Source organism: Lemur catta, chromosome 5 (genome assembly GCF_020740605.2).
Source record: "Lemur catta isolate mLemCat1 chromosome 5, mLemCat1.pri, whole genome shotgun sequence".
Classification (NCBI taxonomy): domain Eukaryota; kingdom Metazoa; phylum Chordata; class Mammalia; order Primates; family Lemuridae; genus Lemur; species Lemur catta.
The window spans coordinates 24,168,797-24,191,707 of record NC_059132.1 but is presented as its reverse complement, the minus strand read 5'-3'; the positions used below and the strand labels follow the sequence as shown (position 1 = coordinate 24,191,707).

Here is a 22,911-nt window from a genome sequence, read left to right as displayed (position 1 = left end):
GAAATAAATACAATAATTTTCTGTCACTGCACATCTCCCTGACACCTGTTTATCACCAATCTACTCTGCCTTATCAGGGGATTCAAGATGCAGTGGGCCACCTATCAGCAACATAAAATGAAGTAGAATGGCAAAATTATTCCTGATGCAGAGATGATAAGCACCTGTCAATGAAATCAGCATTGATTTCACTGGCCTCCTTGCTCTGGAGTTTACTGTAGGATCCGGATTTTGGAGTGTACATTCAGCTCACTAGATTTTAAGTCCTGGTTCTTTCTCCATTTACTTCTGAAAGTCTGGGTGCTATTACAGATTGGAAAGCCCGAATGCTGAAAAATTGATTAGAAGTGTCTTGCAGCCCACTTCCTGCAGAGCTGGATGTACAATGCAATAAATACCAGTTGTACTAAGATGTATTTCTGTGGAGGGTAGTTTTATATCCCAACTTCCTTTGTGTTTATTCAGCCAAATGGAAAATTCCACAATGGTAGATTCTGCATTCTAAAAAATCAGTATAATGAGGGCAGTGAGGGAAAGAGTAAAACAAACCAAAATAACACTTGGGCCCTGTTTAGTTTCCCATCCTCTGAGACATTCTTCAAATTTTTCATTTTTCTTGTAATATGAACTTCTCGAAATAGAGCTTTACCGCAAATCATTAGAAGCCTTTAGTGTCACACTTTAAACACTCTTTACTCAGAAGCCCTATGACTGAGAAGAGTCACTTACATTTAGCATGGATATAATTAAACATGTTTCTGTTGAAAGGGGCATTCTCATTATGGCTAAGGACCACTTTAGAGTAAATTGAAATGGAAAGGAGGAGCATAAATGAAGTATAGGTAGCAAGTGCTTATTTCCAGGGAGGCATAAAATGCCAAATGTGTAACAATTATATTTTACAACCCTGCATTCTAAAGGCTTCATAGTATTTTATTATATAAGAAGATTCAGCTGAAGCTTTGACTGCTCTACAAAACATCCTAGTGCATACTTGTTGCCTGTCGTCTTTAAAGAAAAAAAATGAAGTTCAAACCACAGTCAAAATCTGTAGAAATTTCCAGAACAAAGGAATGAAATATTTTGAAGGAATCTACTGCTATTAATACAAGAGGCCAAGGCATCAAAAGCATTCTAGTTTAGAGAATATGCAGGGGGTACTTCTGAACCTCCTCTAATTTTCAAGTTGATTTTATGTTCAGATTAGACAACAGCCCTCTTACTTCTCAAACATATTATTTTGTGCCACCCTCCAGCGTGGCTGGAGGTACACCAGAAAGCTCTGCCTTTGTTAAAAACATGGTGTAGGAGACTTCTGAATCCTATGAAATTAAACCAGGTTGTAAGCTAACACAGTACCAACGTAAGACATACTAACTTACATGATTGACTTTTACAGTGGAAAGAAAAAGGCTGTTTGCAAGCAGCTGTTATTGCCTCCGTGGGAAAAAAAAAAAAAATCAATGAAAGTGAAATGAACAAGAGATTTTGTCTGAGTTGCAGTTAATACCACTGAAGAGCTATGGATATTAAAAGGTCAACAAATAAATTAGCCAGAGTGTTATGAAATGAATGATTTGGCTCATAATTTTATTGAGTGAAAATTGTTCGCTGCCTATTAGACCAGGTAATTTTTATCTGGTGCCTCAATTACTGTTCGGTAAGCAATAATATAGTTGTAAGAGCTGTTGGTTCGATCGCGTGACCTCTGAGAAGCTGGCTAGGACAGCTGACTTTACTATGATGGATAACTAAGCTTGGGCTCCACGAGGTGCCAAGCTTCCCTTTCCTGCAAGGGGATCTCATAAAAGAAACATTACAGCTTGATTCATTTTACCAAAATGTTCGACTTTTCAAGTGTCAGCAGTTAAGTATAAATTGTGAAACCAGGTATTCCTGAGAAGAGTTATGACAATGGTTTTCCCCCCTTTTGGGTCTCCTGGCATTTTCTTCTAAATGGTGTCATGGTAATTGGTGAATGGGAGCCCGGGGTGCTTCCCGCCACAAATACAGTGAAAAATGGTGTCTGCACCCTTGTGGATATGACCCGCTTGGAGGTACAGAGCTGAACTTGCTAACCTCTGGCAGGATCTTCTTATTCCAATTCATTGTACTGGTTTAAGACCCACGCTCTGGGTTAGGTCCTGCTGAGTGGCCTTGGAAATCGACTTTCTGATCAGGATAAAAGTCTCTGCTTAAAGAGAAAGCTCTGGACAGAGGTGCCTTTTTCAGGGGTAGGTTGTAAAGTCAGCACATGAAACAAAAACTGCCTAGAGTCAAAATTACCCTTGAAAATCTTTTAAGTCACCTTTAAGTCGGCAAGGCCTGGGCTTTGAGAAACACAAAAAACCCAAAATTAACTACTTCTGTTTCCCTTTGTCTTTTGGCTGTGGCTTTTCTTTCCCTGGGGCAAAGCAGAATAAGTATCTAGCTTGAAAATAAAAGGACCACCGAATAAACAAAGAGGTATCTGTCACGTACAGACGTGTGTGTTTGTGTGTTCATGTGTTTGGTGTGTGTGTACAAATATATGTGTATATTTATATTTTTGGACACATACTAGAGTTAAACCTGAGTAAGTGACACGTACTCATGCTGGAACTATGCTGTACTTTAAGGATATCTAAGGGAGGCAAAAATATAGTTTGCTTTTGCTTCTTGAATTGTTGAACATCATCAGCTATTATATGTACCTCCAGACGAGTGGTATCTGTCAATAATGATTCCCAAGGCTTTACAGACGGTCCTGAGTATAACTGCAATGAAAATCCACTGCCTCAAGCCTGCTGGGGCTCCATCTCTGTTCCTCCAGTGCTTAATTACTCAGGGCTGGAAATAGTGAGCAAGAGTTAAGGCCTCCTCGCATCTTCGTTCCTAAGGGCTTCAGTCTTTAAGAGGAGGATGTTGGGTGATTGGAGGTAGAACTGAGTTTGTTCCTTGTTCCTCCTGTTACTTCTCCTTGACCTAGTGAGTAATGATATTCAATGCCCCTGTACTGGCGTACGATATGAAGTGGGTTAAACTTAACCCTCCTCATCCAGAGCTTAGTGCTAAAAAAGAACTTGAAAGAGGTCCAGGGCTGAGCTACTGGAGAACTGTTATTGCAAGGCCCTCCACATGGCTCTGCAGCTAAATAGGGAAAGAACGATTCCTAAGGTTTGCCTGTGTGTGCGCTGAATTCTTGCTGTCACTTTTGCCTAGCTCAGCCCTTTGTGAGCTAACCTCAGTCTAGGCCACCACTTCCCTCCTCCCTCGAACCAAGCTTGAGAGATTTTAAGATTGGTTTGCAAAATGGCCTTTTTTCTTCAAATTCCTTTTTCTTACTTCTAGGAGGCAGTCCTTAGAGATACAGGCTCTGGATCCGGAGTCCAATAGCCTTGGCTCAAATCCATGCTCTGCTACCTATTAGTACTGCAAAGTCAGGCCTCTGTGTCCTCACCCATGAGACAGAGTTAATACCAACACACCTGGTTTGGTAGATTAGTTAGTGCTAATCCAGCAATAGCCAGCAATATGATTGATAGCCTCCACTTATTTTCCAGAAGACTTTGGTAAAATACATACATCCTTGCAGTCAGTGTGTACTGTGTGTCTGAGTATTGCATTTGAGATGTCATCCTGTTAGTAAAACCCTATAAAAGATTCTGAATGGACATATGGTTAGAAAGTGTGGGGGAGTAGAAAACCTCCATTTACTAGCTGTGTGAGCTTGAGCACGTTACGTGTCCTCTCCGAGCCTCAATTTCCTCATCTCTAAAATGGGAATGATACAATAATGACAAGCAGGATAATTTACTGCAAATCAAATTAGTTAAAGATAATATGAATAAAGTAAAGAAGTAAGAATTGTCACTGTTGTGGGGGCCATGGGCCTTTTCAATGAAGCCACAACTTCCTTTTCCAGAAAAATAATATGTGCAGGCATGTGTGTGTGCATACTCCTAACACACACATACACACACATAGAGAAATTCTACATACAATTTCAGGGGTGCACAGATGTAGGCTAAACTCCCCTGGGAAAAGAAATATAAGTAGTAGGGGATAGCAAGCCCCTAAACAGAGCACATTATCAACTGGGGAAATGGAATTTGCCTGTGAGTTTTCTGGCAGATATAGGGGAGGGAGGGGGAAAAGACCACATTCCATAGTTAGTGTTTTTGACAAGAGAATGTGGAGACAAAATGTTTCCTGGAATCGAATTCAAACGTGTTTTTTCTAAGAGTTGAATATATCATAAGATTTGCGTTTTTTTCCTGTGTTTGGTTGAATAGGGTCACTTTGCTTCTAGATATAACGTTAATAGAGTTTCTTCAAGTTAAAAAAAAAAGTAAATAAATAAATAAGATGAAGACGGGGCCAGTGTCAGTGTGGAAGATAAAGACGTCAGGTTTTCCTTCTCCTCTTCTGAATCCCTTAGTCATCCTGCTTTCTGCTGAGAGGCAATGTGCTTATGCAAAGATTTCTTATTTGTATTTTCACTGATGCAACTGCAGGTTTTGAATTACTGATAGTCTTTGCATAAAGACTAAAACAATAAAAGCATAATTAGAAGACATTGTATATAGCCGACTCCGGTTTTATTTTGCCCCAGCTCTGTATTTATGATAAATCACTAAACACGAACGCTCTTTAGGGAGGGTGATTTTGGGTCTCATCTCTCCACTGAGCAAAAACAGTGCCTGTGACTGGAGACTGAATTTCAATTTTGCAAGTGTACAGTTGAACTGAATAATATTTGGCACAATGCAGTGCACAACTGAGCCACTAAATGGCTGATTTACTAAATTATTATTAGATGAGCCCTTGCTGTTCCAAATGAAAGTGCAGTCACTGTCTTCCTTCATGGTGTGTTCAAATTGTTCTGTGTTTAAATATTCAGCATGAGGCTAATGTGAACTGATGAACTGAGACTATAAACATTCACTTTCAATACAGATAGAGAGACAGAGATGCAACATATCATGTGGCCCGCAGAGGTGAAAATGATTTATATTTAAGGATGTTGCTGCCTCCTTCCATTACTTTAAGGTACTCTTAATTAGCCTGGTGTTTGAAATGACTAATTCCCACGTACACAGGAAGAGCAGCTTCATGGAGACTGAGATTTTCGAATGCCAAGGAAGGAGATGCTACCATGAGGATTTGCTGCCTCTGTAGTTCCAAACCTTGAGTTTTCTTCCTGGCTGGCTGGCTACGTAGTACCAGCAGAGTAGTGCATCTGCCAGGGCAACCATGGTGCTTGACATTCAGTGTGCTCTTTACGCCCACCCAAAGGATCCACCATCCATCCTGCCTCTAATCCGTCCTTCCTACCATCCATCGCCCCCAGCATCCACCTCCCTCTCAATCCATACCTGCTCACGGCCACACTAGCGCCTCAATCCCCATCTCACTGGCTTCTTTACTGACACCTGCTGGAATGAACGACAACCCTTTGCTCCTTGGACAAATCTAACCCCTCCTCTCTCTTTCCCCTTTGAGGGCAGTTATAGGCAAGCACTTAAAATACTGTGATCACTTACAGTAGATTAGAATTTTTTATTGGTGCCGTGTTGCCATAACAACACAAAGACAGCAGATGACTTAAGCTAAGCTTGCAAAGCAAAAGGCTGCTCATCTGGCAGTTAAAATGAATACAGTTCATTTCACAAGTTTCCCATATGGACTCTTAGTGTATGGTAATGAGGAGACCATATGGTGAGAGAAAAGGCACTGAGAACAATTGGGTTCCACTGGCTGAGTGGGAACTTGGGAGAGAAAACCCGGGTGAGAGATTCTGGTGTGCTTTCTGGGTTCAAGGTTTGGCTGAGGTTTGTTTGGGATGGTTGTTTTCCATAGGGGTTTCGAGTTTCTTAATCCGTTCCCTAGTATGTAGGCTGTGCGAAATGACAAACATATTGCAAATTTTGCAATATCATTCATCACAAACTGTCAGCGGTGTTTGCAAATCTGACTTGCAAGATCTTTTAAATGTGCTGTTCTTAAAAGGCAACAGTACTAAGTTTTTAGACAAAGTGCAGGAAAATTTAAGCACTTCTGACAAGCAGAAACATTAACAGTAATCATTTTTAAAACACTCGCATCTTTTGCCTGCATGTTTAGCTGTAAATAATGCTAGAATGTATAAAAGCTTGAAAGTAAAAATGTAATAAATACCTTTTATTGTGTTTCATAAAGGATAAAACAAAATGCTTTGCGCCACGTATATGTGCTGTCTATACGTGCGGACATATAGAGATGGATAGCTCGTCTTCCCCTCACTACTAACCAGATTGGAAACCTGGGAGGACAGCTTGAAAAAGGCTCTAAAGTCAATTCTGTACTATACATGCTTCATAAAAGATGAATATAAATGCATTAGTTAGACACGGTGAGCTAAATTAGAAGGTCAGGCAGGGCTGGGAGGGCTGAAAAATCACACAGCCAATGAGTGTAATTACTCTTTTTTAAGTCTATTAAGTGGTGTTGTTCTATCGAGGCTCAGGGGTATAGGACATGAAGAACAAGATAAAGTAATGTGTATTTATTACTCCCACTGGATCAATTTACCAGATATTTTCAGCTCCGTAAAGCAAAATACACAAATGCAGCCTTTGTTACTTTTCTCAAACTGCTTGATTTTCTCTAAAAGAGGGACTGGAGGAAAAACACGTGTGCCCTGAGAAGGTCTCCATGCCAACCCCTCCCGGTGGGGGACAGGGAGAAAGCTGGTGAGAGTCTGCGGAGGACGGGGCCAGGTGTTGGCATGGGCGGGGAGAGAGGAGCCAACCGTCTCAAGGCAGAATTATCTGGGTGTTCAGATCTGAAGGAAAAGTCGGAACTCGACGTAGTGGAAACAGTGGCTTTTGAGCCCAAGGACATGGGTTTGAATCTTAGTTTTCCCATTGCTAGCTGTGACGTCGTCATAGCGAGTCACCAGAACTCAGGGGGCTCTGACTCCTCATCTGAAATGGGGAACACCCACCGTGCAGGCATTACCAGTCCCCATTTATTGGAGTCACGCTATAGGCCTGGGATACCTTTTTGCATAAATTATCTCATTAACGCCTATCAAGGATGCTTTGGTGCATCTGCTTTACAAAGTAGAAGCCCGAGGCTTGGGAAATTGAGTCGTGTGCACCAAGTAGTGGATCCGGTTTCCAAAATCCACATCTGTCTGACTTGAGAGCTCACTGTCTTGGCCTCTATGTTCTCAAAAACCTTCATAACGCAGTGCCAGGCTCGCAGTGGGCACGAGGCAAACAGGTCCCTGCTGCCCAGGGTTCACGGCCACTGCACGGGCTGCCAGCTACGCTCAGGCTCTGCGCCCACTGCCTCTGGGCGAGGGCTTACTGACCTCTCATGAAGACAAGGAACAAATTGGAAGGGGGTGGAGACACCTCTGACCTTCAAAACAGAGCGAGCTCCTTGCTCAGCGTCTCTGGATTACATCGCTGCAGCCACCAGCATCTCAGAATTTCTGATCCTCCCTACCTCTAAACTGTAAGAATAGTCAATCTTGACCCCCAAATTGGTTGCATGTTCCTCCCCCTCCTGCCAGGATCCAGAGAGGAAGGCAAAACTGTATGAAACGACCAAATGCTGTGATTTACAAACCTTAGCCTGCCTTTCTCCGTGTGTATATGAAAAAGGAAACCAAAAAACATCTGGGGTTAGCATAATTATAGTATTTTAAATTTGTGTGTACAGCAACTATCACTGATGGTGATTTTCAGGGACAAAATAATATGCAGAGAAGGATTCTGCTTGCTCCTGTTTTCCCCTTTGGTAACTGGGAATGTCTGCCTCCCCGACTTCTCTCACAAGAGGGGCTCCAATAAAACAAAGCATGTCCAAGTTTTTTGAAAAAACACAAGCCTGTATACAAAGGCATATTATTATGGAAAGCTGTCTGCTTGGTCTTTGGAACAGTTTCATTTGACAGAATATGTGGGTGGTTGTATGAATCTAGCTTTGTCTATTCACAAACACATGGGTTTAATAAAGTGGAGTTTGTTTTTTAAGGTGTGTGGTCCACAGCTCACTGAAACACTCCTGTTTGACAAATACCGACCAGGATTCTAAGAAAGGCGGAGCCCATTTGTATCCCCCTAACAATGGACAGCAGGAGTGTAAATCTCCCAAGTCCACAGGAATACCTTGTGCTGGCTCCATCCGCCACTTCCTGACCCTGCCCTTGAACTCTAACTCCACCTTAACATTCAAAGCCAAGAGGACAGCCGCGGAGCTCTGAGTCACACTGAGAGCTTCCTGGGGTGGGCTCTGGCCAGGCCCTGCACGGTCAAGTGGCCAGAGGCAAGCTGTGGAGTGTTTTCTTAACACACAAACCCATTGTGTCCTTGATTACTCTTCCCAAACCCAGGAGAAAAGGGCGGGGAATTTCACCATCAGGCCACCAGGGACAAAGCGACACGTGCCTACGCTATTTGTCCAACATTTCTGAACATAACGTGCAACCATAAAAATGTTTTCAAAAGCGAGTACACAAAACTCAACGCTAGATTCCATTTCTCTCCTTTCCTTACAAATAAGAAAAGTACCGCCTGGCTTCCTTAGATCCCAACCGTTAAACCAGATTTTCTTCTATTTTTCAACAAATATCTTTAGAGTGCAACTGTGGGCCGGATACTATGCCATGGGTACCCATGGGATTGCCTCTCTTTATCCTTACATGATCCCTGTAAACTTGGCATGTGTATTATCCCCATTTTGTAGATCAAGAAACAGGCACACAAGATAAATCACATACCCAACTGCTCACCAGGATTAGGATTCCCTGCTCTGCAGACTGGATGGAAGAGCTCTCAGAAGCAAGAATCCCATTCTCACTCAACTAGCAAATAATCATAGCTACCTTTTTGTTGAGTGCTAAAAAAGTGATTAAAATAACAACCTGACAAGTTAGGAAATATCACCATGCCCATTTGACAGATAAGAAAACCGAGGCACAGAGAGGTAAAGAATTTTGACTTAGGTTGCACAGCTAAGTGGCCAAGCTCTGAGTCCAATCTGAGACTCTCCTAAACACATCCAGGGGACCCTAGAGATCAAATGCTAAAGCAAATGCTAAAAATAAAGTGGAGAAGATGGTTCCCAAATGGGAAGAATCTGGCATTGTACCCAAGCCTTTGTTCTAGCACTAAGACAGCTAAGGCACTGACCATTAGGTAGACACACATCATTCATACCACTGCACTATAAAATTAACAATTTGTCCCACAGAAAATGCTCAGGAGCTACGTTTTTGCTAGACAGAGGAACCTAATGGCAAATCTCTCCCCAAAACATCCATGCTGCAAAGGGGGACTGCTGTTCATTATTATAGTTAGATTATTTCATCTGAGTCCAGGTGGAAGGGAAGAGGGAAGGCCTGCAAGATGGAGCCCCTTTCAAAGATAAGGATGTGAATGAACACACTAACACAGCATGTGACATCTTCCTCAGGTGAAATGCTTTCGGGAAGTTTTTACCAAGGGGAACAGCGCTGCAGTTCTGGGAAGCTGAAGGCTGAGACTGAAGGCCGGGTGGTCCTTGCCTGCCGAGGTCAAGGTAGAGGACAGATGCTTTGGCTCATCACAGACCTTCTTCTCTGAGGCAGTGGTGCCCTCCCCTGAGGGGCAGCTCTCTCCTGGCCAGGGCCTGTCCTGACAGGTGTCTGCCTGCAAGGGCAGCCAGCACACAGGTGGCCTCATCCCCCAAGGAGGTTCACTGAGCTAGGAAGGACGGCAACTTCATTTTTATAAGCGTTTTACGAGAATAATATGGATCTAGAAATGACATCTCTCCAGACTTACGGTGACAAGGAAAAGGACCCTCGAAACTACCATTTAATTTAATAGTTTTCACTTGTGTAGCAAATGAAATTTCATTTTGCTGTCAGCAAACAATGGATGGTAATGCAACTAATTCTGTACTTCGAACTTCTTTAGCATGTAACTGTTCTCTCCTCTGAGTCCTCACGGAACAGTCAGCGCATGTTTGTTAAATGTCCTATTATTTTCGGTTACAATCAGTTGTGTGTGGCAATCTCTCCCATACAGAGCCCAGATTCCTCAGGTACACAGCTGGGAAGAGCCCCAACTTTCCCAAGCACACAGTCATCAATAACAGTCAGTTTCTTTCTCTCCAGATCAACCGTTAGTGACATATTACTGTATGACATATACTACTCTGTCCTGAATTTTTGTTTAATTTCTCACATATTTGTGCCTTATTTCCCAAACGGGTAGGATGCCTCAGGAAAAAAGAGCTTGTGCTCTCTTCCCAGTTTCAAGATCAACCAATATGTTTTCTTTTGAGCTCTAACTGTTCTCCCCTCATTGGGGATAAGTCTAGATCCTCCCGTAGGTGGAAATTTGGTGTTCCTTTTCCGTTTGAGAACTGATGACGTAGTGATTACATGGCCCAGTCTCTGGAGCCACGGCTGTAGAGGTCTGAATCTCAATTTAGCAATTTACACACTGTGTGCCCCTGGGCAAATTATTTAATCTCTCTTTGCTGCATTATTTTCTTCTTTAAAACAGGGGTGGTAATAGTACCAACCTCAGAGCATTGCTGAGAGGATAAAATGACATAATATACGTAAAAATAAGCACAGCATTGCCTGGCCCGTAAGTGCTCGCTACTTTTATTACTGCTTATCTTATAGCCCCAAACATACAAGGCACAAAAATATGAGTTGCTGACTTATGAACGCATTGTTATCAGATGCAGAGTCACTCAAGTCCAAGTTTCCAGAGACCATAACCCAAAAAGCAGGTATGCTGACCTTTGGCAAACGCTCAGGGTCGCCAGGGTGCCGGGGAATGACCTTCTGTAACCTCTGGAAACCATAATCGATGGTGGGTTCATTGAGCGCTGCAATGAAGAAGTCACACAATTAGAACACTTCCAGGAAATAAAGCAGAACATGATTTGCAATACCGACAGTGCGGAAATAACTGGAAAGTCCGACATTTCACTGATACTTTTGAATTAGATCATGAAATGATGATATGAATAATCTCTTTGCTGAACATTGGCACCATCTACTTCTGCTATTTACCACAGTGGGGAATGACTCACCCAAAAGAACATTAGGAACAGGCCTTGAACGCCGCTCCTCTGGCCAAATTCTATATTCTTTACATTATCATAAACAGCAAGTGAAATGGTATTGGATGTGAGGTTTCAGGATTCACTTTAGTTCAGTAGGTCAGGTAAAAAACACTCGAGGGTCTACACACTGCAAACAGCAAGAGAATTAAAAGTACCTGCTGAACTGCAAAACCCCTAATGGACCTCAGCTGATATAAAATCTCAGCACCTTCTCTGCAATTAAGCACCCAAGAGGATGGAAGGGCAGAGGACAGTGGGCCGGGTGGATCTTCTAGGTGTGGAAAGCCTGTGCCACCCTTGACAGAGTCTGCAAAGAGATAGGTACTGAAGATGCCCTCGATTCAAAACCCTCACATAGACAGGAACACTCATACACTGCTGGTGGGACTGCAAACTAGAGCAACCCCTATGGAAAGCAATATGGAGATACCTTAAACAGATTCAAGCAGACCTACCATTTGATCCAGGAATCCCATTATTGGGCATATACCCAGAAGAACAAAAGTCATTCTTTAACAAAGACACCTGTACCCGAATGTTTATAGCAGCACAATTCACAATCGCAAAGATGTGAAAACAACCCAAGTGCCCATCAATCCACGAATGGATTAGTAAACTGTGGTATATGTATACCATGGAGTACTACTCAGCTATAAGAAATAACGATGATACGACATCTCTTTGGTTCTCCTGGAGAGAGCTGGAACCCATTATATTAAGTGAAGTATCCAAAGAATGGAAAAACAAGCATCACATGTACTTACCAGAAAACTGGTTTCCCTCATCATCACCTAAATGTACATCAGGGAAGGATACCAACTGGATATCAGACTGGGATGGGGGGTGGGGGGAGGGGATGGGTGTATGCCTACATGATGAGTGCGTTGCACACCCTCTGGGGAATGGTCATGCTTGAAGGTGCAGACCCGGGGAGGTGGGGGGGGGGGAGGGGATGGAGGTAGGACTACATGATGAGTGCCAGGCACACTGTCTGGAGAATGAGAACGGACGCGCTTGGGACTCTGACTCGGGGGGATGGGCGGGACATGGACAATGTATATGACCTGAACTTATGTACCCCCATTATGAGCTGAAATAAAAAAAAAAAAGAAAAAAAAAAACCCTCACATCAAAAATGTCAGATCCATTCATCAATATTGATATTATTTTAAGAAAAAGACCAACCTCTGTGGAGTACTAGCTTAGAGTAGCTGAGTCTCCAGGAATAATTCTTACAAAGACTAAAAGAAGAGCAAACCCGTAATATTTGGAGCTAATGGGCCTTATTGTGCCCATGCTGACTCTTCAAAGCACCCTTCAATTAAACACAATAAAAGTGGACTCTGGTCTATCATTTTCAAAGTTCCTCCCTGGGATAGGAAATATCTTTAGCCTTTCTTATGTGAAAATATGGAAAAGATGGCAGCTCCATTCTCCACCATATCCCCTGTATCCCAAGTAATGGGTAGGTGGGTGTTTTTGAAAATTTCTTTTCTTTTCTTTTTTAGCGTAACCTAAGTGTTCCACCACGTATTTTCTCCCATATGGAATAAAAAGACAGTCTTTGTAGTTCTGACATTTAGCTATACATTAGAAAACAAGTTGCCACATGCTTTACTTAAAATGCATTTCCATTAACCTAAATTTTAAAAGTAAGATTCATACTAGTACTAACTTTAAAAAACTGTATTAAATTCAAATAGGTCCCAAGGCTAATGGAAGCAATTTGTATACCAACCCAAACTGACTGGCCCACTTTTCAAAATACAGGTATGATAATCTTGTGGTTTTAAAAGGACATTTAAATTGAAAGACTGTGAATTTAGTACATAATTATACCAATAGAACCCTTTAACTTGTCAACTTGTAAATCTAAAAGGCTATCAATCATTTCTAAAGAGGAAATAAACCTTAAAATTCCTTGATTGACAGTGCTTACTTTTTATGTAAGAAAAAAAAGGGGGAGAAAAAAAGCCTGCATAAAGTGGCCAGAAATCCATTTACAAAAGTACATTGTTTTACATAGGTGAGTAAAAAGCCAATAATTACACCTCCAAAAGACACATAAATCAGAGTAAGTACTTTTTCCTCACTTGTATATTTTAAGTTAGAATGAACTTCAGGTAACTTTTTATTAAAAAGATTTTTCCCCACATGTAATGCTTATTGAAGTCATTAATAGAGTAGCATTTTCATTTAAGACAATGCAATCATTTTTGCAAATACGAGATTTAGCCAACCCTGCCCCCTTTCCAAACAGTAAACTTTCAACCTGTCTCTTGTGGAAATTAACTAAAATTATACCCAGGTGTACCAAATCTCTCTATCTATACTAGTATATGAGTTAAGGCACAATATTTATTATTCTTCCCATTTTATGAATTACTTTCTAAACCCTTGAGAAGAATTCTTTTTTCAAATTAAGACTTGTAGAGAAAAAGCCATAGAATTCTTTATGCAGGGTAAAGCTGTTATTCATAAAATCCACGGTATTTAATTAAGAAATGCATAAGAGACACAGGAATGAGCACTGAGGTTTAAGTTATTTATCATATCCACCCCCCACCCATAATGCTAATTGCTAACAAAAATGTTTAACCATAAATAGTAGCTTTAGACAATTAAATGTATCATTTAAATCTCTGGAAATATAATTCAGCATTCTGAAAATATTAATTCTTGGTTTTATTTTTCAGTCCAAGCCACCAATAAAATTTGAATTGCTGACCCAACCCTTCAACATTTGCATAAATGAATTCCTATTGTGTGTGGAAACCCATGGTTGTTAATTGAATGACTGTCTGATGTATTGGGGGGAGGATGTGTTTTTCTGGCTCTGTGGCCAACTCACAATAGAATGGCTGACATTTAATATCAGCAATTAAAAGAACTAATTCAAACATCATATGGAACTAATAGCGAAAGAGCTGAGGAGAAGTTATTCTGCTGCCACAAAGAGTAATTGAATTAGACATATTAAACTCATTATTCAAAGAAAAATAAGCATCTACTCTGTGGAGGTATACTACGAGAGGGGAAATATTTAAAATAGTAAGGCAAAGGGTTTTAATTTATTTCCCATGCCTTTATGATTTGCTCTCTGCTCATATTTTTAAATATGTTAACCTGCCCTCAAGATGAATATTACAGTGGAATTGTCCAGTGCTGTAGACAAAGCTAACTGTGCTAAATTCAAAGGAAACTGATTTCTCTGATTGCATTGACTAGAGAAAAAAAATGAAAGTGATTACTGAATGGGGGGGTATCTGATAAAGATTGTTACTTAGCCCCCCTAAAAAAATCAAATGAAAGAAATATCTGGGAAAGGGGATGGTTAAATTGTGGCATTCCTATGAAATAGAATATGATGCAGTCCTCAAAAGCAATGTCATAGAAACAAGCATTTACTGACATAATATATTGCTAGGTTAAAAAGAAGATTACAGGAGCAGATGTACAATATGGTTACTTTATTTAAACAAACATATGTAGAATAAAAGAAACATGTCTGTGTATAAAGTACCAAACAGTAGTTGTTTCTAAGCGGTGGGTCTTAAAGTGCTTTTCTTCCTCCTCTGTGCTGTGCCTTTTCTAAATTTTCCACAATGCACACACATTATTTTTATAATCAGAGAAAAAAGTTAAGAGCAAGAGATTGTTGGTGAGATGGAATTTGACCTGCTTGTATAAAGTAATGACATAAGAAACTATGCTTTAAAAGGGGTCTGTATACCCTTTAATAACCTTGCATAGGTTATTACAGACCATAAGAAAAATAAGTAGTATACTTTTGGCCAGTTGTATAAATATGTGACTATTCATAAACTCTCTGAAAATCAACAGAGAGGGTAACGGGGAGGAATCATAAAGAATGGTATATTTATTTCATCAGTGGGGGTAGTCGTACCTTAGGGACATACATCTACTCTGCAAGAATGTAATATAAAGTTAATCCCTCAACAAAGTGACCTCATTGTACTCAAGCACAGGGCTCAGGGAGCACCAGAAAGAAATGGGAATAATCAATTTTTTTCTCCTCAAACTTGGGACAATTCCGAGAATCTGGTAGAGAAAAAAAAAAAACTTAATTGGGCATAATTACCCACAAATAAAGAAGCATGAGCATCTTAGGCCAAAAAAAGAAAAACAGATGAAGCTGTAAACTGCAAAAGGAATGGAATGACGAGAACAGCTTGTGTGGCCCTGCTTCCAAACAGCCAGTCCACACTCTCTGAAAAGGGTTTCAGAGGGTGTCACCCTCAACCAGTTAGGGGAGGTAACGGAATAAGGAAGGATCACAGGTTTAGAAAAATCTCTTATCCCACATAGGAAAGCCCCAATGCTTAAATCATCAGCATAAAATAGGACCAATGCATGCATTTTAAAAATTCCTAAAAATGTTAAATTATCTATTTATCCAGTAATCATTTTTAGTGCCTACCCTGTGCTCACGGGGTGGCATTTGCAGGAATGAACTGTTTTCTGTCACAACACCGTAAGCCCTACAAAACAAACTTTCTGAAAGGTGCACATAATCCAACCCGAAGCCACAGCCGAAACACTGACTGCAGAGCTGGGAGGCAGCTGGGGGTCTCACTGCCAGGCTGCCGTCCTGCCCGGGAGCCCATCCTCTTGTCTTTCTCATCGTCACCAACCCTGCTCCTCCTGCTGACCAAGTCTCCACTGAGGGTCACACTACACTTAATGGGGACACATGAATTTAAAGTATGATCAGGCCATCGAGTAGCCACGAACAATTGAATTCATGATGTCTTTCACTGACCTTCAAACTCATTTACTGGTAGATACATAGTTACTGAATAAGCTTAGTAGGCCCTCAAGGAGCTGTGTACAAGTATTGGAGGACATCTGAACTTCCCTGTAAACACATAAAGAGCAAGATCAAGCGCTCCTACCCAGGAGAGCAAGCTTGCAGAGCAGATGTCTCAGCTGAGATTTCAGAAGGGCCCTCCTCTTGCCCAGAGCTACGCGGTGACACTGGGAAGGGACACTAGTAGGATATACGTGCTGTGTGCATGGAGATGGCACTTCAACTGCATCGGAGTTATTACTTTTGAAAAAGTAAAAGCTAATTAAATGGTTAAAAAAAAAACCCAGACTGTCTCATCTGGCTTTGAGCTGGGACTGCTTATAAAGGGCTTTAGGATCCTTCCCAGTCACATCATCTCAGACTCCCCTAAAGGAAACCAGTAACTTTCTATTCTGAACCAATCTCCACTAAGCCTTTCTCCTTCCTCACCTTCAACCCAGGTGCTGGTCCAGACAGAACAGCTCTGGTCGTAAAAAGCTATTATATTATCTCTAATGTTCTAACATTCATGCAGCATGAAATGCTATATGCAAAGAAAATCTAGATAATACAACCAGATTTTATGCATCAATACTAATCACAAGATTACAAAATTCAGTTTAAAACATCTAGTAATGAGTAAATTCCAACCAAATATATGTGTGGCTTTTTCATACCCTTAGTATGTCTGTCTGTCTGTCTGTCTCTCTCTCTCTCTCTCTTTTAAGAAATCCACTTCACAGACACATCAAATAAAAGAAACTCTCTTTAAGGAGATTTATCTGCAAATTAAAATCAGGCAGTCAAGATGAATGCATTCTCAGTTATGAAAATTGATTTCTCTCTTTTTGGAGTTTCCTTTTAGACAAATCACTCCTCCCCTCATTCTCCTTAACTTCTTGAAGACTTATTCCAGGAAACAATGGACATGCAAGGCCAAGAGTCCTGTTCCCAAACACCAGGGGAAAGTGCTCGGGTGCCATTCCAACCCTGGCTCACAGAGTTCCCTGCTTTTATAGCTCAGCGACTCACTGCGGTGCTTTAACATATTTCTGGAGTTTTAATTTCCTTTTTTTAATGGTTGTGTGACATGATGTCATTTTGACTGGAAATAAAAAGAAATGCAGATATTAGGAAAGCAATATTAATATTCTATTGCCATTTAATGTCCAAACAAATATCGAGACTCTGTGCCAAGTAATAAATAAACCCTCATAGCAGAGGCAATGATAAAACTAGCACCTGGGTCTCCAAGCTTCCCTGGTGACTACTCTGTATTTGAGCTAAAGGAGTAACAGCAGAGCATTTCCCTTCAAGGCAGATCCATTCTGGGCACGAGAGTTATTACATATGTGTTAGGCAGATCCTTTTTGTTCGATAATGGCCCCATTTTTCCCTCAGTCACTAAATTAACAACCAGAGGTAAACAATAAAACAGCAAGTTACCTTCACGAACCTATCTTTGAGACTGACTTTAAAATATATAAACCGAAAAATCAACCAGAAACCTAAACAAGAGCCAGAAATATGGTTCAGGAGGAAATTTGTCGCATTTTCAGCCATTTGGATATTTCATTACCTGCCTACATGTTTACTGCACGAATGGCATGCCAGGCTCGCTTCTTCCGTGGAAGAGATTCACTTCCTAAGAAACCTACAACCGGATCACTTTGAGTGGAGCTCCTGCTTTCGGTAGGAAAGGCTTTTTTTCTCAGGGGTGAGTGAGACCCAGGAGAGCTCTCCGAGCCACAGAAAGCTGTGACTTTCTGCAACAGGAAGGGTGTCAAGATGAAGCCAACATGAGCAGAATTAACCAAGAGAGGAGGCAAAGGAAAATTTCCAAACTGCCTTTCAACGTGCCCTGACTTCTTATTTGTAGTCTTCGAACCACTTGATGTGCTGTAACAACTTTGGGACTCACAAATCAAGCAAAGGCTGTGCCACCTCTACCACAGGCACAGTCAGAGGTACCAGGTGCCTTGAGTGGCTAAGTCCTCTTTACAAAGAGTGGAGCCCAAGGCAACCTGCAAAGCAAAGACAGAAGAGAGAAAGTGCTCCAGAAATCACAGAGTCCAGGAGGATGAAAAAAAGGCAGGGGCTCCATCTCAGAGAGACTGAGATGCAAGACCCTGAGGACTGAAGCTCAGAATGCAAAGAGCTTGCACATGTTTAGAAATTAATAACACTTCAAGAAGTCAAAGCAATCAAGAGGAGGAAGAAAGAATTAAGAGTGACTTGTTTTTGTTTTTCAGAATGAAATCGCTTTACTGTTTTTCTAAATCTAAAAGTAATGCATTATTATGTAAACAATTTTTCAAGAGGAGGGAAAGCCCCATAATACCCTCACTCATGTATAAGCACTATTCATATTTTAGTGTTTATGCTTTCAGGCATTTTCACAATTCTGTTTTATATAAATATGGATTATATACATATTTAGACTCACACCTCATTCTTTTTGACGGTTGTCGCATATTATATTATATGGATGGACATAATTTATGTAACAAATCCCTGTTAATGGGAATGTAAGGTTTTTCCCAAAATTTTCACTGACTTAAGAAGTGCTATAATGAATAAGACTCAGGATACATTTCTGCATAAAAGAATATGCACATTTCAAGTCTTCAAATATACATATATCTTTCATAACTATCCTTCATAAGATTTATGCCAATTTACATTTTTCCAGGTTACTTTCAAAGGTGTCTGCAAAAGAAAACTAATTCTTAAGATTTTGCATCTTGAACTCGCTTATTCTTTAAGTCCTAAGAACCTCTGAAGATTGCAGATGTTAACAATCACAATGATTCCTTGTAGAGGTGTCATTTTAAACATACCCTGAGGTCACGTAAGACCCTTTTCCAATTATATCAAAGTGCTTTACAGAAATCATCTCATTTATTCCTACAATATGCCCTTGACATAAACATTAAAAATTACTACTCCCAACTCCAAAGTGGGAAACTGAGGAACAGAAAGCTGGTTGCATAAATTAGTATAGAAGCCTCATTATTTATTTTTTTACAGTGCTTTGCTTACTATTCTAAGATGACTATTTTATTTTAATATTAATAAACCTCAAGTTGCAGCATATGGACAAGTCCTGCTACCAAACCAATGAAACTGCTCCTTTGTAACTAAAATTAAACAAAATTCCACCACTAACAGGAGTCTCGGTGCTCAGACTCCTGACTTTATACAGAAGAACAAGCCACTCCATGGCCCGATTTCTTTACTCAAAGCTCACCATGTCAACAAACACAAACTTTCTGGGGAGGCCACCCTGGCACTTTAAACTTGCCCCACAAATGATCAAGAAACTGTGTTTTCTATCTCATCAAGTTCTCCTTATAGGTGGAAGCCTCTAAGGAGCTCTCGAAGGCTGATTAGTCTTTTGAGAAAACAGAGACACATAATGCTGTCTATGAGATACAGTAAACCCATTTATTTCATACCATGAGCGGATGGTATTTTCTAGAAGATCGCTGGCAAGAAGTTACTGGCAGAAGTGGAGCATCTCTTCTTGAACAGACCCCCCCTCTCTTGCCCCGGAGGGTTACACTCTATCTAAAATGGGAAGTAGGTGAACCAGCAATAATTAGGAAAAACTGTACTGCTCTCTAATTGTAATAAAGTTGATGAGAAAAGTTGCCCCTGTTATTGTGGACGATGAGCTCTGAAGAGCGTGGCCTTCCAGGAGCCTTAATTTAGATTTCCAAATTTGATCCAAGTTTAAAACCAAAATTAAATCCCTCAAGCAAACAGAAGCTCAATCTTCAGGATTTTGTTTTTTTTTTTTTGGCCTTCCAATCTTTTTCATTTTGGATTTTTTTTTTAAATTTGGATCATTTATGATTAGGTTTCAAAGACAGATTTACTCCTTGAAACAAGAAGAGAAGGATGATTTTCACTGTGTAACAGATGACAGTGTTTAAATATTGAAGGTCAACACACTCCATCTTTCTTTCTTAACGTTTAAAGATAAATCCATACTTCTCTTCCCTACTGGCATATTTTCTGATCTAACAAGAGTTATATTACTTCTATAATTGTTTTTCAGATTTCTTCCCAAAGAGTTTGGACAATAACTGTTATTGAGGGGCAAAATCACCCAGCCTGTCTGATAAACATGTTTTCTTACATCCCCACCCCAGCGAGGGCTGTAACACTGTACTTTTATCATCCAGTGTGTGTTCAGAATGAGCTTAGAACAGCAATTGCCGGGAATAGGCAGGCGATAAACCGCATTGATTTAACACATCTTGTTTTCAATCATGCTTGGATTTTCTGAGCACGCATTTTTCCTGTACTCCGGCTTGTAGCTTTTATCTGACGAGCTGATCCCTTTTCACTGGAAAATGAAAAGGTCGCACAATAAGACACGGTTTACTGGAACTTGAACACGCACCAGGGAAAGTATTTTAGATAAATACTGTCAGACATAGTGGAGCTGAATTTCAACAACACAATTGCTAAACAACAATACTTATTACTCTGTAGAACGAGCCTACCAGCAACTTATGACTCTCAGCAGGGGACAGCACCGAGTCAGGCTCCAAAGCCGAGAAACCCTTCCCTGAGCCTCGCGCTAACCAAGCATGGAGTTCTGGGCTGAGGTCCTACTTGTGATTGTTAATATCACAGTTTTATGAGACAACTCAGAAAATGACTCCCACTGTTCGCAGAGTCATTTCCTCTAAAGCAGTGGACAGGTTTCAGAAGAGCTGGGTAATGAAGTTACAGCAGAGCTCTGCAGACACATTGGGAGGAAAGGAAAAATCCCAAGAAGAGTGAAATAAAAGTGACTCCAAAGAATCCATTAATTCCACTAATAGGAAAGTACTTAGAACTGGGACATATTAAAGGATTAAGTGATTATTTGGTAACATTTTAATGGAGTCAAAGGGAACTTATAACAAGTACACCATGCAGAACGCTACCCTGGCCTTGCAGATAGGCCTAGAAGTTATTATCAGCCTAAACTCCAGCCTAAATAGCATCTTGATTTAAAATAAATGAAGTCAGCCTTGTTCAGTATTGACCCAATCTAAATGATTATTGTTACAGAGCATCATTGTCCTGAGACTCAGCCAGAAAGTCTCCTCTCCCTGAACATTACAGTCTAGAACCCTTTCCTTGAGGCCTTAACACACATTCTGACTATACCTCTAATCATTTTCTACTCCAAAGCTTCCAAATTTTCTCTGTTTACAGGACCTTGGGCATCTCAGCAATTCTTTCCAAGCATTCCTAAGCCAAAAGAGATGCCCAACAGTTCTGTTTATTAACTTCTTAGGTGCAAACAGCTTAATATTTATGTCCTAACAACTGAGTAGCCATTTCAAAAAACAAAACAATACAAAGGAATTGAAAGGAAAATATAATATTTTTATTTTATTTTAACATAATCGCCACAGCTTACTAATGGGATGTGTATTCCTACTGGGCACCTTACAGCTTCACAAACCTCAGAATCAGACTGAGCACTATGGCTCATTTTCCACTCCACATTGACTTTCCCGTGGCACTTTCTTTTAACGGCAGTAACTGCTGACAACCAGCTTTGCAAAGGTATGACAGCATGAAAAGGATGCAGGACAATCTAATGTTGAGCTTTGAACTACCTCGAACCAGTAGTTTGTATGGTATTTGACAAACGTAAAGTATCCCTGTTTCCCTTAAATTTAAAATATCCCATAGCATCCTTATGAGCTTCCAGGGATACCTTGGTGCATAAGTTTAGGAAACATGGATCCACCCAAAAACAGAGAATTAATTAAAGGCTAAGATGCTATAAGGATCCATTACATTCATTCCAGTGTGTCTTTTCTTCTTCTTCTAATAATAATAATTATTATTATTATAATAACAGCAGTAGTGGTAACAGCTAACATTTACTATGTGTCAACCACTTTATATGGATTAACCTAGCTAACCTTCACAACAACCCTACAAAGAGGTACTATTATTATTCACATTATATAGAGAAGAAAACTGAGGCATGGAAGAGTTCACTACTTTGCCTAAATGCACAGAGTTTATGACCAAAGGGGCAGGGACTCAAACCCAGGCAGCCTGCCTCCAGAGCCTGCTCTGAGCCTCTTTGTTAGAACACCCAACTTAGGACAACCAAGGAGCCTCCAGAGCAGGTCTCTAATAAATTTGGTCTCCAGGACTTTTTTTGTTCTCCATATATACTTCTATCTATAATCCGTTCATAAGAGGCACAAGTGAGAGAGTGAAGGACACTGAGTCCCAGATTAGAGTCACCTCGGTCCTCAAGAAAAGTGTAGAACTCCAAGGTGCCCTGAAACAAAAGCTATGATGTTCACCTTGAACAGTTATGATAACAAATCTAAACTTCACCTTTAGATGTAGTTAACTCCTGTTAGTGTAGTTGGAGGGGTGAGGATGAGGGGGTTTCCATGGCTCTCATGTTTTCTGCTCCTGTTCTTGATGTGCATCTTCTAAGTAGTTGATGGAACCAAGCTGACGACTTAAGGCCCCCAAGTGAGGTTCTATTTCTTCCAACCCACCTAGATTTTGGACTTGTGATCTGAAGAGGAATGGGTCTCCTTGGCACAAAATATTGACAAAATGCATCATATATATATAACCAGAACCTAATCTTCCCTCTTGGATGTTGGTGGTCTTAATATTGGTCCCTGGCGTCTTACAATCAATAGATGTTTAGTTAAACAATTCACTTGTTTTGGAGTAGCAGTTATTGTGTGGGCAATGGGTATGTGGCCACTTCCGCAATAACCCCACGTCTCCTGATGGAGTGAACATTACAATCACATATTTGTTGCTATTAGCTCGTGAGATGCTGGAAACCAATTTTGAAACGCAAGTAATAAAGCACCACATAAAAAATAATGGTGTAATTACTTCTTGGTCAGGTAAAACCTACTGTGACGATAAAAACCAAAGGGAACCTCGAGCATCGTAAGTGGGTTTGCTGTAAATTTGACACTGGTTCTGACCTTCAGCAAGGA

General features: G+C 40.6%; 1 protein-coding gene across 2 annotated transcripts in view; it reads right to left on the bottom strand.

The window, feature by feature from the left end:
* Window positions 1-22,911, bottom strand: part of EBF1 (EBF transcription factor 1) — a 383,852-nt gene that overhangs the window by 23,479 nt on the left and 337,462 nt on the right. For both annotated transcript variants that reach the window (XM_045551268.1, XM_045551269.1), the window contains exon 11: window positions 10,772-10,860. In XM_045551268.1, coding sequence (XP_045407224.1) covers window positions 10,772-10,860 — 89 coding nt within the window. The remainder of the gene's footprint in view (window positions 1-10,771; window positions 10,861-22,911) is intronic.